General features: G+C 35.2%; 3 protein-coding genes and 1 non-coding gene across 15 annotated transcripts in view; 2 read left to right on the top strand and 2 right to left on the bottom strand.

Annotated features, from left to right (window-relative positions):
* Nucleotides 1-243: 243 nt before the first annotated feature.
* On the bottom strand, nucleotides 244-2,974 carry zgc:153284 (uncharacterized protein LOC751696 homolog). The gene is made up of 3 exons (XM_051097306.1): nucleotides 2,820-2,974; nucleotides 2,326-2,493; nucleotides 244-1,501 (listed from the first exon to the last, which is right to left on the bottom strand). Exons 1-3 carry the CDS (start codon nucleotides 2,862-2,864, stop codon nucleotides 1,439-1,441), a joined length of 276 nt encoding a protein of 91 aa, XP_050953263.1. The 5' UTR covers nucleotides 2,865-2,974; the 3' UTR covers nucleotides 244-1,438.
* A 1,926-nt stretch (nucleotides 2,975-4,900) lies between these two features.
* On the top strand, nucleotides 4,901-7,819 carry rps12 (ribosomal protein S12). The gene is made up of 6 exons (XM_051097305.1): nucleotides 4,901-4,956; nucleotides 5,086-5,131; nucleotides 5,858-5,974; nucleotides 6,182-6,284; nucleotides 7,229-7,330; nucleotides 7,729-7,819. Exons 2-6 carry the CDS (start codon nucleotides 5,118-5,120, stop codon nucleotides 7,789-7,791), a joined length of 399 nt encoding a protein of 132 aa, XP_050953262.1. The 5' UTR covers nucleotides 4,901-4,956; nucleotides 5,086-5,117; the 3' UTR covers nucleotides 7,792-7,819.
* LOC127155335 (small nucleolar RNA SNORD101) lies at nucleotides 5,707-5,782 on the top strand. Its single transcript, XR_007825582.1, has one exon. It is a non-coding gene; the product is annotated as a small nucleolar RNA SNORD101 (small nucleolar RNA).
* A 2,541-nt stretch (nucleotides 7,820-10,360) lies between the features above and the next one.
* Nucleotides 10,361-17,069, bottom strand: part of eya4 (EYA transcriptional coactivator and phosphatase 4) — a 43,749-nt gene continuing 37,040 nt past the window's right edge. For 10 of the 12 annotated variants that reach the window (XM_051097101.1, XM_051097105.1, XM_051097104.1 and 7 more), the window contains 4 exons: nucleotides 16,404-16,518; nucleotides 16,194-16,315; nucleotides 13,535-13,635; nucleotides 10,361-11,235 (listed from right to left, as the gene is read on the bottom strand). In XM_051097101.1, the coding sequence (XP_050953058.1) occupies nucleotides 11,155-11,235; nucleotides 13,535-13,635; nucleotides 16,194-16,315; nucleotides 16,404-16,518 (419 nt within the window). In that variant the 3' untranslated portion in view covers nucleotides 10,361-11,154. Of the gene's footprint in view, nucleotides 11,236-13,534; nucleotides 13,636-13,691; nucleotides 13,793-16,193; nucleotides 16,316-16,403; nucleotides 16,519-17,069 lie in introns of all 12 variants that reach the window. The other 2 variants (XM_051097103.1, XM_051097108.1) reach the window with 1 other exon arrangement.

The following is a 17,069-nucleotide window of genomic DNA, read 5'->3' as shown; positions in this document are numbered from 1 at the left end:
TAGAAGGCATATAGAGTGTGCTTGATTGGTTACAGTTGTGTGTGTCATCAGTGCAATGAATGATGGGAAATGTAGTCCAGGGTGTGGTGCAACAGTCGGAGTAATGTGAAATGGCAAGGTGACCTCTGGTAGCGAGCGGACTGACATCAGGACCAGATTCATGACATCTACATTTTTCTAAATATATATATATATATATATATATATATATATATATATATATATGTATGTATATGATTTCTCTGAAGAACAGAATTCCTGAACAATTAAACTGCCTGCTGTTCTTCAGAGAAATCCTTCAGGTCCCACAATTTTTTTTAGTTTTTCAAGATTTTTGTGTATTTGAACCCTTTCCAACAATGACTATTATTTTTAGATCTATCTTTTCACACTGAGGACAACTGAGGGACTCATTTGCAACTATTACAGAAGTTTCAAACACTCACTGATGCTCCAGAAGGAAAAACGATGCATTAAGAGCCGGAGGGTGAATGTAACTTATTTTGTCTTCTGAGAAACAAGTATCTTCTGTAGCTTCTGAAGGGCAGTACAAAATTAATATATATATATATATATATATAATATTTAGGCAAAATAAGAAAAAATGTAGATGTCATGAATCTGGTCCTGATGTCACTATTCTGAATTACCAGAATACCATTCTGAATTATGAGACACCAATGTTTCAGGAGTTTAAGACACAGAATAGGACACACTTATTTAATAACCGTTTTATTTCCTATTTAAGTTTATGCATTTGCTTTATTTTTTTTTTAAATTAACTGTTTGTTTTTTTCACAAGGTTTCCATGCAAAGATTTGATTTCAAAAACAGTATTATAGCTATTAACCTATATCTTGTTATGATTTTAAATCTGTATTTAACCTCAGAACAATCTCAAAGTAAAAAGAGGTCCTAAAGCCTGATATTATAGTGGCTGGGCTTTAAAATTAAATTACAATCTTAATAAAAAAATGAGGGATTTTTAAAGTGTGGCAGTAATCAGTGTTGAGTACTACCGTAAGGTCAGCCCTGCCTGTTTTAAATGCTTAAAAATGATGAACAACAACAACAACAAAAATAAATAAATAAGTACTGAAAAAAAAAAGAAATTTAAATTTAGAAAAGTAATCAAATGTAATCCGTTACATTACTATAATAAAGTAATTGAAATAGTAACAATACTTCTTACATTTTCAATAGGGTAACTTGTAATCTGTAACCTATTACATTTCCAAGGTAAACCTTCCCAACACAAGTATCCTTAAAAAATTTTAGGTATTTGAGACATTACTGCACCCTAGTGGCCAAATAGGGAAGTTGATCTCAAATTTGATGAGAGACTCACTTGTAGATACAAAATACAGAGATATGCTTAATGGGAAATCTTTTTTCATTTAATTACGTAAAATAAGTAGTGCAGTGTGCCTACAGTAGCTCATTGCTTGAAGAATGCCTCTGGTTTCCCATCCTCCACTGCTTCAAAAAACTTCTGATAGTCCTATGAACACAAACACAGATGATAACCAGCTTTATATGGACTGCATAAATGAAAATAGGAGTATGGAAGAACACGACTTGAACACTTCAAGTGGTCATCTTTAAAGCATTTGCTCAGGCATTACTGGTAAAGCACATCCAGACACGGTGCATGTGTGGAATCTTAGCTGCGCCATTATTTGCTGATTTGTGAACAGCGTGTGCTGTTCTGAGCATCAGAACACAATCTCAAGATGTTCCCCAGAGTGGCAGACAACTGGTGCATTCCAAGCAGTGGAAACATCTATAGTCGATGGGAGTGTTTAAAAAGGGTGTGCTGTGGTTTAGAAGAAACTGAACGAGCCTGACAGGTCTCCTGTGCTAATATACGAAATCTTAAGTTTCAAGTGTTGTTTGCACAACAGAATTAATAGCATTACCATACACTACAAACACTTACACCCTGTTTTGCATCACTTAGAACTGACTCAACGGTTCAACATTCTTGTTGCAAAACCCAAAGTGTGTACTGATACATACACATCGTTTGTTTAGAAGATTTCCATGTGCTATTTATGCTTTACTACAAGTCATATCCCAAAGTTTATGTGCTTTTCATAAAAACTCGAGTTTTTCTACTGAACTGAAATTGCATTATTTGATAGATTTAACATGGTTTAGTGTTAAGCATTCACCTGAATGTCAGCCAGTCTACTGGTTTTTAGAATATTAAATCAACTGACAATTCCTGACTTGAAGTTGATTTGATGCAGGTACAACAGACACAGTTTTTCGCTCTTGATCTGCAGGCCACTATCAAAAACAAGGTGACAAGATGAGACTCACCCCACAGTATTTGTCTTCGTTGAAGACCTGAGGGGGCATCGCTGAGGGGTTTCCCACTTTCTTCCTCATCTCCTCCTTCTTGTCAGGGGATTGTGAGATGTCCACAGCAAAGTACTTGAACTTCTTGGATTCCAGAAACTGGAAAATCTCTTGCTGATGTTGCTTCACCTGTAGAAACAGAGATGGAAAACAATGAACCTGTGAAAACGCACACTGAAACTCTGGTTTCTCTTCCTTTTTTAAGACATTTGACAAGAACAACTAGTTATTTACTTCAAATGTCTTGAAATAATGTTTTTCACCACCTAGGAATTTTTTATAATTCTGCAGACACAAACTTCTACAGAGTTAATATAACTAATCTAATTTGACATGACTGTCTAGCATATTAACACAAAAGAGTAGGTACAGTTCAGAATATCAGCTTGTCATCAAGTAAGCATGTATCAACTGCTAGATACATTCAGAGAAATCAGAAATGTACAGATACACACCTCTCTAGAGCCACTCACACTGCTGAAATACACTGTGATGGTCATCTTCTAAAAGTGCTAAAAGGTTTGCTGAGAATAAACGAGGTATTTCAGTAAGCTGTCTAAACCTTTAAAACAAAAGTAAACTCAGACAACTCAAGGACCAGGAAAGCAAGTTTTGACAGTTCACCTGACAGCCCCACCTACCAGAAGCACAGACACTCTCTCTCTCTTTTTACACACACACACATATACATCATGTGTGGCACGCCTGAACTTGCATGGGGCATTTTATACTGAGATTGCACATAAACACATACATTTCAGGGTGCACCAAATGCATGATAGTCATCTTGACATAAACTGGTTAAAAGTGGTTGCAAATATGAATCAAAAAAGTTCAGATTTTAAGATAAGCTCTAGTATCATTTGTTCACAGATTTTTTATATTTTGCTAGCAGAGCTGGGTAGATCACTTACAAATTGTAATCTGTTACTGATTGCAAATTACATGACGAAAATTGTAGTTAGTAACGTAATCCATTACATTACACATTTTAGGTAATATAATCTGACTACTTTTAGATTACCTTTCACCTGCTCTACCATACAACAGTATTTCTGAACAGTATGATTTTTAATTTTCTTTGTTTTTTTGTCTCTTCTGTTCACCAAGCATGCATTTATTTGATCCAAAGTACAGCCAAAGCAGTAATATTGTGAAATATGTTTTTGCTATTTAAAATAACTGCCTTATATTTGAATATTTTTTAAAATGTAATTTATTCCTGTGACTTCAAAGCTAAATTTTAGCATCGTTACTCCAGTCACATGATCCTTCAGAAGTCATTCTAATATTCTGATTTCCTGCTGAAAAAAACATTTATTACTGTTTTTATTATTATTATTATTGTGTTGAAAACAGCGGAGTAGATTTTTTTTTTTTTCAGTTTTCTTTGACGAATATAAAGTTCAGAGGAACAGCATTTATCTGAAATAGAAATATTTGCATATTTGGTAAGCAGAAGAGACTTCTTTAAAAAAAAAACCAAAAAAAAAACTTTTGACTGGTAGTGTAACTCATTTATCACACTAATTTAAATAGGACAATCCTATTGATATAAAAATACAAAGAGTAAGAAAATATATTACATTCGTTGTTATTAGTAACATGAAGTGCATTAAATATTACATCAATTCAAGGTTTCCCAAACTGGGGCTCATGAAGGAACTGCAGGGCGTTTGTAAATTGAAAGAAAAGCTAATAATTAATTAAATTATAAAAATATAAAATTTAAATAAATCGTTTTAAAATAACAATCAATCAAAATAAAACACTTACTAAAAAAATATTTTATTTGTTTACCTGCATGTCTTGTGGCCATTAACCAATGTCAGAGAACTGTGAACATGTTCAAATGTGATAATTATTAATTAAAATCAATAAACACATTAGGTTAAAGAGGTTCAGTTGACCCAAGGAACTTTGTGATTCACTGGATTCGATGTAAATATAAAATAATGTGAATGAATTTGTGCATTTTAATGAGTTTGAAAGGCAAAAACCGTTCAAACACATTGTAACATATGATTAAATAACCTACGGAGTGATAATTCATATAAAAATAAACGTGTTCATCAGCAGCTCACGCAATGTTGAAACGGTCTGATTACGAGTATTTTAAAATGTTATTTAATCTAATTACAAGTACTTATTTTTTGGAATCTGATTACATGAAATCAGTTACTACCCAGCTCTGTTTGTTATTCAATTTCTCAACAATTCATAATTTGTGAAATGTGAATGTCAACACACTTTCTGGCGGCACTGGCTGTCTAGCAACGCTGAGGCGGAAAATTATACACGGAGTAGACAACACCACCTAGTGGTGGATTTAGATGCATGCGCCATCGCCGCGGATTAAGCAGTAATATAAAACGAAGGAGTTCAAATGTTGTTAAGCAGTACATTTTATAAATAATAGTATATACTATAACAATAACACACTACGCAAACCTTATATACCAAATGCCACAAAAAAAAGAGTTACGCGTGGATATCCACGCAGGCAGTGAAATGGACACCACCGGGGCCTTTCACGCTTAAAACAATGTCGTCGACGCTATGACGTTCTCTTTACTCGCAGTCAGAGGGAAGGTAGGGCGAGTTTTTGTAATCTCCGACAGAATCGATCTTAAATATCCAACATCCTGCCTTTAAAATACTCAAAGATGTATCCTAAAGAGTGGAAATTGATATATCGATTATATTATGCCTTTATTTCAGGAATTTATCCTCTCATCCATCGCTAATCTACAATGGCCGAGGAAGGGTGAGTGATTCTGTTCTCGCTACGCGAGTTACTGATAGTGCATGCACACTTTAGTATGCAATCGCTGCACAACTTAGTTTTAATAATAAAAAACGTGTACTGAATGGGTTTATTTAGTGGTTAAAACTTATTTTACTTACCCTAAAGTTTAGAAACGTAATTACTTTTCCCCTCAGAGTAATAAGAACGAAATGTCTCAACTCTTTTTCTATACAATGGAAGTGAATGGTGACCAAACGCTCTCAAAGTGACGCTAAACGCTTTAATAGTAGCCCACGTGATCCTTAATTAACCATTTCACGTATTATAAAGCCATATGATGGTTTTGTGCAGGGTTAGGCCTAATTCGAGTTGTTCGCGGAATCTCTTCATAGATTTCTATTCATTTTCAATGTAACCTAAAGAGACTATATTAGACATTCTATGTCAATAAACCTCTATATACACATCTACTTACACTCATGTGTTATAAAATAGTCATACAGGTCTTGAATGTTTCTCTTACCTCTAAAGTAACTTCATGTCTGTCTTTGTAAGTATATGACACTAGATGTGATTTTCATAAGGTGGCCTCGGCTAATGATGACTCCTTAATCTTTTGTCGGATACCCCTTCACTCTAATCATGAGTGAGACATCCAGTCTGAAAAGCCGCAGGTTGTTAAACGCATGTGTGCGCACCTGACTCTTTACACCCCAATAACTTCCTTTTGTGTAATTCTGACAGCATTGCTGCCGGAGGTGTGATGGATGTCAACACCGCTCTGCCTGAAGTGCTGAAGACCGCACTCATCCACGACGGTCTGGCCCGCGGTATCCGTGAGGCCGCCAAGGCCCTCGACAAGTAAGAAGTTATTTTTTCTTTTTTAAAATACTGTAAGATGCTGCTGCAGCTATCTATGATGAAGATTTGGTTCCCTCTTCTGAAGTCTCTGAGGACAAAAACCTATCCGTCACCAAATTTCTGTCTGAGATACTGTTGGAGTGGTTGGTCATATACCTGTTGGAGGAGATTTGAAGGCTCGTCATGATCGATCTTTCTTTCTGACAGGCGCCAGGCTCATCTTTGCGTCCTGGCAGCAAACTGTGACGAGCCCATGTACGTCAAGCTGGTGGAGGCTCTCTGTGCCGAGCATCAGATCAACCTCATCAAGGTGAGGAGAGTCTGAGAATAACATTTAATACATCAGCAGATTTTATGGAAGATTTATGCCTCAATTCAGGCTTTTTCTGCTTGCAGTTCTTATTTGGACTTCCTCATTCTTAATTGTGAGAGAAACTCAACTGCGAAAAGTCTGAATTCTGTGGCATAATTTCCATCAGACAATATGCATAAAAGGTCATTTATTTTTTGGAAGTTTTTTTTCTCACCGTTCAGACTCTCAATCAGAATTGCAAGAGATAAATCCAAAATTGCTGATATAAACATGCAATTCTAAAACTTTAAGTCGATTGCAGTTGCAAAAGAAAATCAGGAGAAGTTGCAATTACCTTTTATTCTATAGCAGAAATAAGCTTCCATAGGAATTAAACTGGAGCCTATATCATTAAAATTCCTTATAAGTGTCTTAACCCATTTTGGAGCTGATACCTGCAATTGGACTTCAGGGTTTGTTTCCTGGCTGAGTTTTCAGTCCTGAAGACCCATGGCACTGCATATTTTGTATGGTTACTTTATTTAACCCACCTGATTCATATGATCTCATTAAGCCCTCCTTAAACTTGAATTGGGTGTTTTTTTAAATAGACAAAATATGCAGTGTTTTGGGTCCTGGTTGATAGTAAAGCGTTAACCGAACTATATATCTAGAGCCCTGGTGGTGGGCTTTTGATTTGGACCACCCAGAACATCTTAACTGCTGCAATTAGCTAAGGACTATTCTTGTGGGCAGCAACACTTGTTGCTTCTGAAAATGTTCATGTAGTTCCTTTTTATTAGCTATTAAATTCAATGAACGCTTTAAATGCAAAGTTTGTTCTTTTGAATATTGCCAAGACTTTTTATTTGGAAGCGATAAGCCTGATTTGAACTAAAACGCCAAAATCGCTGGTTAAAAGTGTAAAGCCATAAAATATAACTGTCTCTGCTCTGTTGTAGGTTGATGACAATAAGAAGCTTGGTGAGTGGGTTGGTCTGTGCAAGATTGACAGAGAGGGCAAACCCCGCAAGGTGGTGGGCTGCAGCTGTGTAGTCATCAAGGTGGGTGTCAGACTAGTCCTGTTTTTAATTTACTTCATGTTGTGAGGGAGAAAAACACCTTGGGTTTTACAATTCGTGTTTATTAAAGGAATATCTGGGCTGTGGGTTTAGGTTGTTTGAGCCAGGTCGAGTCCAGATGCTGGCTCTCTGCCCCGTGTCTGTTTTTTTTTTTTTTTTTTTTTTTTGAAATCTTGGCTAGATTGAGCGCCCAAGCACGAGCCTCATGGTCCTGTTTTGATTCTTGAGGTCCCAAAGCAGGGCAACAAGCTGAATTTACTGAATAACTGGATGATTTATATTTGTTTTTCATCAGTAATTATAGGAAGAAATGAGTCTTTGCTGAATAAATGTTAAAGATTTAACATGCATCTAATGTTTTTTCATGTCTCTGATTGCAGGACTACGGCAAAGAATCCCAGGCTAAGGACGTCATCGAGGAGTACTTCAAATCTAAGAAATAAGGCGCCAAATAAAATCTTTTGGAAAGGATGTTACTTGTTGTGTTCTGTTTTTCAAACAGTATGGAAGTTGTAGCAATTCATGTATGTTCTGAAATTAATTTACAAGTGGTAATTCTTTCTTATAAAATGAAAATAGTCAATTACTTGCCCTCATGTCATTCCAAATCCAGAAGACCTTCTTCTTTGGAACACACATTAAGATTATTTTATTTATTTTTTTAAATATAAATTATAAGAGCTTTCTGACCCTGCATAGACAGCAATGTAACTGACACATTCAGGGCCCTGAATGGTGATTAATAAAATGGTCTGTGCATCAGTGGTTCAACTATATTTTTAAGAAGCCACAAGGATGCTTTGTGCACAAAGAAATCAATTATTTTAATGTCCTTACTACCTTTCTGGCCCTTGAATGTGCCAGATGCATTGCTGTCTACGCAGGGTCAAAAAACAAATTTGTGCTCCAAAGATGAACATTCTTACGGGTATGGGACAACATGAGGATTTAGTAATTAATGACAATTTTCATTTTGGGACTAACTGTTTCTTTAACCCTAGTTCGTACGGAGTGAAGTTCAAACACTTGTCCAGCATTATAAGGTTCTTCATTTGGCACCTTGCGGAGTATTAAGAAGTTTACGCTTTTCAGGTTTGATTTAATTGAAGCTAAATTTGGCGTGATCGCTCCGACAGTGCGGTTCGTTTAAATAAGCGTGAACGCTGATTACATAAACGCAGCACGGACTAAAGACACCCAAACAACTTAAAAACACGACGTGATGTAAGGACAAAATGCGCCAACATACCTGGTCCTTGTCCTCATGAGCCATGTTGACGATTCCGTCCAGGCGTCGGAACCGCCGTCTATTTACAGCAGATCTCCGTGTGTGGAGAAATTCCTGGGGTTGTTTTGACTCCACACACACTTTATAAGCTCTTGTTGAGTTACAAGCTGCTAAAAATACCACCATATGTACATATTTAGGGGTTTTAGCACATGATTGTTTTTGACTTTCTGCGATTTGTAAATTATACGTCATAAAAGCTGACCAATCAGATTACGACCTCATCCTTGCGTCTTTTGTATCTTTAGGAACGGAGCTACGTTAAAGGGAACCCCGGGAATTAAAGGAGAAATCCACTTTCAGAACAATTTACAGATAATGTACTCACGCCCTTGTCATCCAAGATGTTCATGTCGTTCCTTCTTCAGTCGTGAAGAAATTATGTTTTTTGAGGGAAACGTTTCAGGATTTTTCTCCATATAATGGACTGATATGGTGCCCCGAGTTTGAACTTCCAAAATGCAGTTTAAATGCGGCTTCAAACAATCCCAGCCAAGAAAGAAGGGTCTTATCTAGTGAAACGATCGGTTATTTTCATAAAAATAATACAATTTATATACTTTTTAACGTCAAACGATCGTCTTGTCTTGCTCTCCCTAAACTCTGTGTATTCTGCCTCATGACAGTTAGGGTATGTCTAAAAACTCCTATCGTATTTTCTCCCTCAACTTAAAAATCGTCCTATATCGCTGTTTTACCTTTTTTGTTAAGGATCTCCTTCGCATGTTCACTTTGCAAAGACTGGGTAAATGGATGTAGGATGATTTTGAAATGATTTTTAAAGCTGAGGGAGAAAATACGGAGTTTTTCTGTCTTGAGGCAGAATACATGGACAGTAAGGCCCCGATCACACCGAACGCGTTTTTTAGTTCTAAAAACGCGAGGCGCACCGCACTGCCTTTTTCTGGTGACTTTTAAAAAAAGAGCAGTGCGTTGCGGTTTTTGCGGTTGCTAGGCAACCATCAAATCAGCCGTCCTGTCAATCTAATCAAAGGATTATAGCGCGAGCGCTTTAAAATCTTTGGTTTTTAGCTGTTAAGTAAACTGTCATATCAGCAAAAAACTTAAAACATACAGCTCCGGGTAACCCGCGATAGACACCAAAAGTTTTTTTTGAATTGTTTTCTATTGGCAGTGAGCGTTATGCGCGCTGTTTATGCGCCGCGGGCGCCTCGCGTTTTTGCTGGAGCGCGCTGAGCGCCTGAAGTTGAAAAAAAAAAAAAAACTCTGAGTGATTTTTTTTTTTTAAAAATAACCTAAATCTTTCATGGGTTTTCTCCTACATATTTCAGTTAAGAGATCATTTACATTATTAAGCCATACATGTCACAATAACCCAGGGTTCCCTTCAAGTGAAAGTAAAACTAGAGTGTTGTTGCACTAATGATATGCACTTTTCCTATAAAATCTATCCACCTTATTCTTCAACACGGAAGTAACACTTCAGCACGGAGACTTCCGGTTCATTAACCGCTATAAGGAAATAATGAGAAGTATACAATGAGCAGTAAATGGTAAAACTGTTTGCACTATAAAGAACACATTAAAATAAGGTAAGACACACCAATTTGTCCAGTGTTGTTTAAACATAATTTTGAACCTTTTTTTTTTTTTGGAAAAACAGAAAGGTGTGTTCCCTGAATAAGAAAACTCAGTACAATGCCTGTATATGGCTTCGCAACTAGTGGTCAGTCAGGATTAAACTACAGCTTTATTAACGCTTTACTTTTTTTTCAGATGCTGAACTTTTATTTTGCTGTTCTTTCCAACTGTTTTGACTTCAACCAAAGTACAAATGAGTGTTTCCTCACAAATGAAAAAAAAACAAACTTTGGATTCCTTCAGAGGCACCAGTATTGACAGCAGATCAAAAGTGTTTTAAACATTTAGAAAACAGAACTCAAGAAAATCTCCAATGTTTACATTTTTTGTTTATCTACATACATTCTCAAAATAAAAACTGACACACAAAACATCTTATAAGGCACAACAAATTATACACAGACTTTTTTTTGCCAAAAACTTACAAAAAACACAAAATCAAAACGATACCATGTGAAATCACACAGCGTCCCTTTAGTGTTTAATCTAGTTCCTGTAAAATAATTTACATGAGTTATGTGTCTATTCTAACTGATCCTCGATTAGAGTACAGCGCTTGAGTTGTTTAAGTGGAGATGAAGTCTACCGTATAGACAGAGATAATGTAATTCCTGTAGATGTGAGGATATATGCGGTTTCAAGACGAAGAACTCACCTCATTCAGACATGAAATGCAGTGTGTGTGACGTAAGACCTTAGTAAGCTCTTTACAAGCCTGGTTTGACCATTATAATCCCATTTTCCCTCGTCCTAGTCTGTCCTAGTCTTCTTAAGACAGTGCAGAAATATCTTAAAAGCCAGAGTTTTCTTAAAAATAATCAAAGACAACAACAACAACAACATAAAAAGAGATCGCAGTGTACTCTTGTTTTTAAATAGTTGTACAAAAAAAGGCCTATGATACAGGTGTCGAGTGTTACAGGTACTCGAATTCCAGTGCTTGATGGAGGGCAAGCAGGTCGGAGTGGCTGGATATCCGCCAGAAGGGCATGTTGTGCTGTGGGGAGAAACGAGCTGTGAGTCCAGCAGAATATCTTTGCGTAGCATTTTCTAGGATTGTCTATGCAGGCATGTTAAGTCACTCTACTAAGGTTTTGTCTAATATTGTTGTATTGTAGTTCCACACTCTTTATTTCGGAAAATGAGGTGAGAGATCCAACAACCAGATCACACAGAGAAAAAACTAACAACAACAGCCTCTGACGATTACTCACACTATTATAGTTCACAACCAGCCACAGAGGGTTTATAAAGAGTTTAGTAAAGCATTTAAAAACAAATTAAAAAAAAAAAAATCAGATCAAAAACAGTAACACTTTACAAAAAGGTGAAATTTGTTAACATAACGGTGTTATTTTTAGTGCTGTCAAATGATTAATTGCGATTAATCGCATCCAAAATAAACGTTTGTTTACATTCATACTGTGTATATTTATAGTGCATTTATAAATACACACACATACGTGACCCTGGACCACAAAACCAGTCATAAAGGTCAGTTTTTTGAAACTGAGATTTATACAAGCTGAATAAATAAAAAAAAAAAAATCTAAATACTGAGAAAATCACCTTTAAAATTGTCCAAATTAAGTTCTTAGCAATGCATATTACTAATCAAAAATTAAGTTTTGATATATTTACGGTAGGAAATTCACAAAATATTTTCATGGAATGTGATTTTTACTTAATATCCTCATGATTTTTGGCATGATTTTGATTTAAACAATGTATTTTTGGCTACTTATAACTTATTTTGTGGTCCAGTCACATACAGCATACATTTTGAAAATATTTACATGTATATATTTACATTCATATAATTGATATTACCTATAAATATATTTAATACAAACGTAACATATTTTTCTTAAATATATACATGCTTTATATATATACAATAAATATACACAGTACACACACACACATTATGTAAACAAAAACTTATTTTGGAGGCGATTAATCGTCATTTTTTTAATTAACAACCATTTTTACAGCTTTTATTAATCTAGGTAAATATTTGTTTTAATTACACTACAGGTTTTTGTTAATTCATGTTTGTCAGTAATACATTAACAATTATTATTGCATTTATTTTCATTGGTATTAATTCTATTTTTTTACATATTGCTTTAATATAAGCAGAAATGTAGAATCTATAGAATTAATTAATGTTAACAAATTCAAACCTATTGTAAAGTGCTATAAGTAAATCTAAATATTATGTACATATTACATTTATATATTAATCTTAATTACTACTTTAATATATTGAACGTTATTTATGTTTACACTTTTGATTATTAACTAAAATGATTTAGAAATTAAAAAAAACCCTTTACAAATCCTTCAGCTTAGCACTCTAAAACCTTGTGAAATAAAAACATCTTTTCGCAAAAATAAATATATTTTTCTCTTTTTTTTTACTTGTTCAAGAGTTTGGGGTCTGTAAGATTTTTAATGTTTTTGAATGGAATTTTTTTATTCTCACCAGGGTTGCATTTATTTGTTCAAAAATACAGTAGAACAGTATTTTTAAATATTACAATTTAAATCAACTGGTTCCCATTTGAATATATTTTAAAATGTAATTTATTTTTGTGATGCAAAACTGAATTTTTGTCAGTCATTACTCCAGTCTTCAGTGTCACATGATCCTTCAGAAATCATTCTAATATGCCGATTTCGCTGCTCAGGAAATATTTCTTTTTATTATTAATATCAAAAATAATTGCTGCTTTATATTTCTTGTGTAAACACAGCATCAGGATTCTTTGAAAAATATGAAGTTCAAAAGAACTGCATTTATTTGAAACAGATATATTTTGTAAAAATGTACACATTAAGGCTTTACTGTCACCTTTGATCAATTTAATGCATCCTTGGTGAATAAAAATGTACTGACCCCAAACATTTGAACAGTCGTGTACACAAAGACTCTTGATTTCACAAACTTTATACAGAAATGCTGCAGAGTGGTTTCACAGAACAGAAGTATTCAACTGAGTTGATTCAGCATCTACACTAGGTTTAACGACCAATCTCAGATCACCGGAAGTTACAGGATGAGAGAACCTCAGTTGAATAGCTGTGTTCTAGATCGCTCGGGATCTGAGAAAGAAAAGCTGGTCTCAGATGATCAGAGGGAAAAAGCAACCGCTACAGACATCCACATGTAAACTACAGATGAGGAAACAAACGAAGCACGCAAGCTGCCGAACAGTTTAATCTAAAGCTCTACAGCACACACAGGCAGGAAGTCCAATCTGAGAAGTCACACAACTGCTTCTGGTCGTTACCTTGGCAGCGGCCTGCTCCTCTTCTACACCATCCCCAATTACAACATACACTACCTTCCTGCCAAACCTCTGCATTACGCGCTCAAAGCAACTCTCTTTGCCTGCAACATAAACAAGGTGACATGTCAGAGGCTTGGGCTCAGAGGGGAGATTTTACCTGGCTGGCTGCATGTTCCTCATCGCGCCCATCGCCAATCACAACATACGTTATGTTAGTGCCAAACCTGGATACTATACGTTCAAAACAGCTCTCTTTACCTGTGGAAACAAGGCATAGGTATAAACCTTAACAAGGTCAGAACTCTTCCGCTTTACTCATGGGATCAACAAGCTGTGTGATTCATGTATACGTGATTATTTGAGAGCAAAAAGAATAAGAGACGCTCTTTTTCCATTTGAAGATGAAAACGGCATGAATTCAAACCGACAGTCGCTCTTGCACACAGACAAAACCTGACCTCCCAAATATTTTGTTCTTGCTGTTACCATGATGATGAGCATGGGTTCTGTAACTGTGTGGAATCAGGCTTTGGGTCAACAAGACAACTGAGCATTTCGGAGAAGTCACACAAGACTTGAAACATAAGCCAAGCAGTGATTAAACTCATGCTTTTAGATGGCAATTTATTTTAGTGGAGGAGTGAGTTCTGTCATGCGATTGCCTGCTGCACACAAAATGTTTATTATTGCTTAGGAAATTAATAAATTTTAAATAAATATTATAATTCAGAATAATACATTCAAATAATATTCACTACCATTAGAAGGTTTTGGACAGTAAGATTTGTAATGCTTTTTTAAAGAAGTCTCTTCTGCTCACCAAGCCTGCATTTATTTGATCCAAAGTACAGCAAAAAATTGTAAAATTTTGAAATATTTTTACTATTTAAAATAACTGTTTTGTATTTAAATATATTTTATATATATATGTATATTTTATATATATGTAATTTATTCCTGTGATTTCAAAGCTGATTTTTAGCATCATTACTCCAGTCACATGATCCTTCAGAAATCATTCTAATATTCTGATTTGCTGCTCAAAAAACATTTATTAGTATTATTATTAAGTTGAAAACAGCTGAGTAGCATTTATCTGAAACAGAAATCTTTTGTAACATTATCAATGTCTTAATCATCACTTTTGATCAATTTAAAGCATCCTTGCTAAATACAAGTATTAATTTCTATAATTTCTTTCCCAAAAATAAATAAAAAATCTACTGAAAAATTCTACTCCAAGCTTTTAAATGGTATCGTGTATAATGTTACAAAAGCATTTTATATCAGATAAATGCTGATCTTTGGATCTTTCATCTTTCAGCTTTGATTACAGGAATAAATTACATTTTAAAATATATTCAAACAGTTATTTTAAATAGTAAAAATATTTCAAAATTTTACATAAATGCTTTACATAAAAGAGACTTTTAAAAAACGTTTAAAAACGTTTGACTGGTAGTGTAATTTAGTAATAACAGGAAAATAATATTCTGTTTATTATTTGTTAATAGTATTTAAATAGCATATTTTTGCTATGGTTTAAATCGATTTCTGTCTTACATTTCATCTCTGAAAATATATTATTAGTTATGCAAGCCGTAACTTATATAAACATATATATATAATAAATATAAAAAAATGATTGGATGCCATAGTAATGTCCCATTTCAAACATCTACACGATTTTCAATGAGTTTCAGTAATACCGTGCAGTAAACTTAAAGATGTGGATTCGAATGGCAGTGTTTGTCAAAAAACAGTAGGTAATTTGGCTGGGGATTTTTATGTGAGTTGTGGGAGAAAAACACTGACATTCTGGATTTGGACGGCAATAGAATCATCAATTAGCTTCTGCGAATTATTGAATAAAGTCATTGTTTTGGTTTTATTTGCACACAAAAAGTATTCTTGTAGCTTCATAACATTACAGTTGCACCACTTATGTCACATGGACTATTTTAACAATGTCTTTACTATCTTTCTGGGCCTTGAACATGTCAGTTGCATTGCTGTCTGTAAAGGGTAGGAAAGCTGTCAGATTTCATCAAAAATATCTTAATTTGGGTTTTTAAGATGAACAAAGGTCTTACAGGCTTAGGAGTGAGAAATTAATGACAGAATTTTCATTTTTGGAAATTAAATCTCTTTAATTTAATTTTAAATTCATTGTTATATATTTCAGTTTTAAAAATTAGTCATGGAATCACATCACCAGAGTTCAGTTGTACATTTAAAATAAGAGGCCTTGAGGACAGCATTTGTACCTGTATTTATAAGCAGCATATCAGCTCAAAGATGGTGTTTCAGAATAGACCCGCTGTGAATGAAGACGGCTGTTTATAAAGGAGCGTAACGAAAGAATAACTTTACCCTGGAAGACGATGAGAGATCAGCCAATCAGAATCAATTCCACATGATCAGACAGAGAGTGAATGTGAATGTTATGACCAGGTCACTCTGATCTGTTTTGATTTATGATTTAATGCTACGATGTGAGCCAAAGCATGTTCCACACAGACTGAACTCTACATTACCCTCGACTGCAGAAAATTAAATTAAATGAAACAGGTTAGTGAAAGGGAAATAAACAGTTCAATGCAATTTACATCATGAACTCACAGCAAAGTCGGCTGTACAGACCTGTATCTGAACTCACCTATTTTGGTTGCGCTGTAAATGTTTTCAATAGGAAACACGGAGCCCAGGCTATACAACAGCACCTTTGCCAGCGCTGGTATTAACTGTGTCGTTGTCACCAAGACGTTAACACAGTTACTCCTTTGTAAAAGAGAGAGAGATTGTGATGTTTTGCTCTGTGAGCTACAGTCCTCAATGACAAAGACTGATGATGCATGAAGAGACAGACCTGGAGCTGATGATTGACAGGGACTTGAGCGCAGTGGTCAGCCAGGAGTCCGTGAGAGCCTCGACTTCTGCCCTCAGCTGGAGCCACGCCTCTCTCTTGGCCGGTCCCAACAACCCTGAAATAGTTCAGAAACAAAACGCCACATTCATAACTTGAGCGTATATTACGGCATGAAACTGGGGTTACGAATGGGCTACAGTCTAGACAGAATCACTGACCCTTCACAAACAGCTTGATTGACAGGCGATCTGACCAATCATAAAGCAGAATTCACCCTCAATCAGACAGGATTAACTTTGGTGGACTTAAACTTGAAAACTGTTTATTGATGTCTTTCCACGGTTGAAATAAAATACGTTTTGATGTTCATTCATGTTTTCTTCGTGTTTTTAGTGAAGAAAAGTCGATCGGTTCACGTGTCGATTGATCTAAGGCAATACAGCGATCTGTCACTACACATTAAAGAGCCACAAAAACAGTATTTATTGTTTGAATTTCTAAAAAAATGACAACATTTCAAAGCTGAGACCTTGTTTCATACCTGAAGTAACCTGCTCTGTCTTGTCTGTCGGCGTGTTGTCAGTTTACTCTCTGCTTTGCAATGTATTTTTCACTGCGTGAGAACAAGTGTAGTCTGAGACCGGCATTGTTCGTCGGACATAGCAA

Source organism: Labeo rohita, chromosome 23 (assembly GCF_022985175.1).
Source record: "Labeo rohita strain BAU-BD-2019 chromosome 23, IGBB_LRoh.1.0, whole genome shotgun sequence".
NCBI lineage: Eukaryota > Metazoa > Chordata > Actinopteri > Cypriniformes > Cyprinidae > Labeo > Labeo rohita.
Note: the sequence above shows the minus strand (reverse complement) of the source record. Positions and strands in the feature narration are given on the sequence as shown.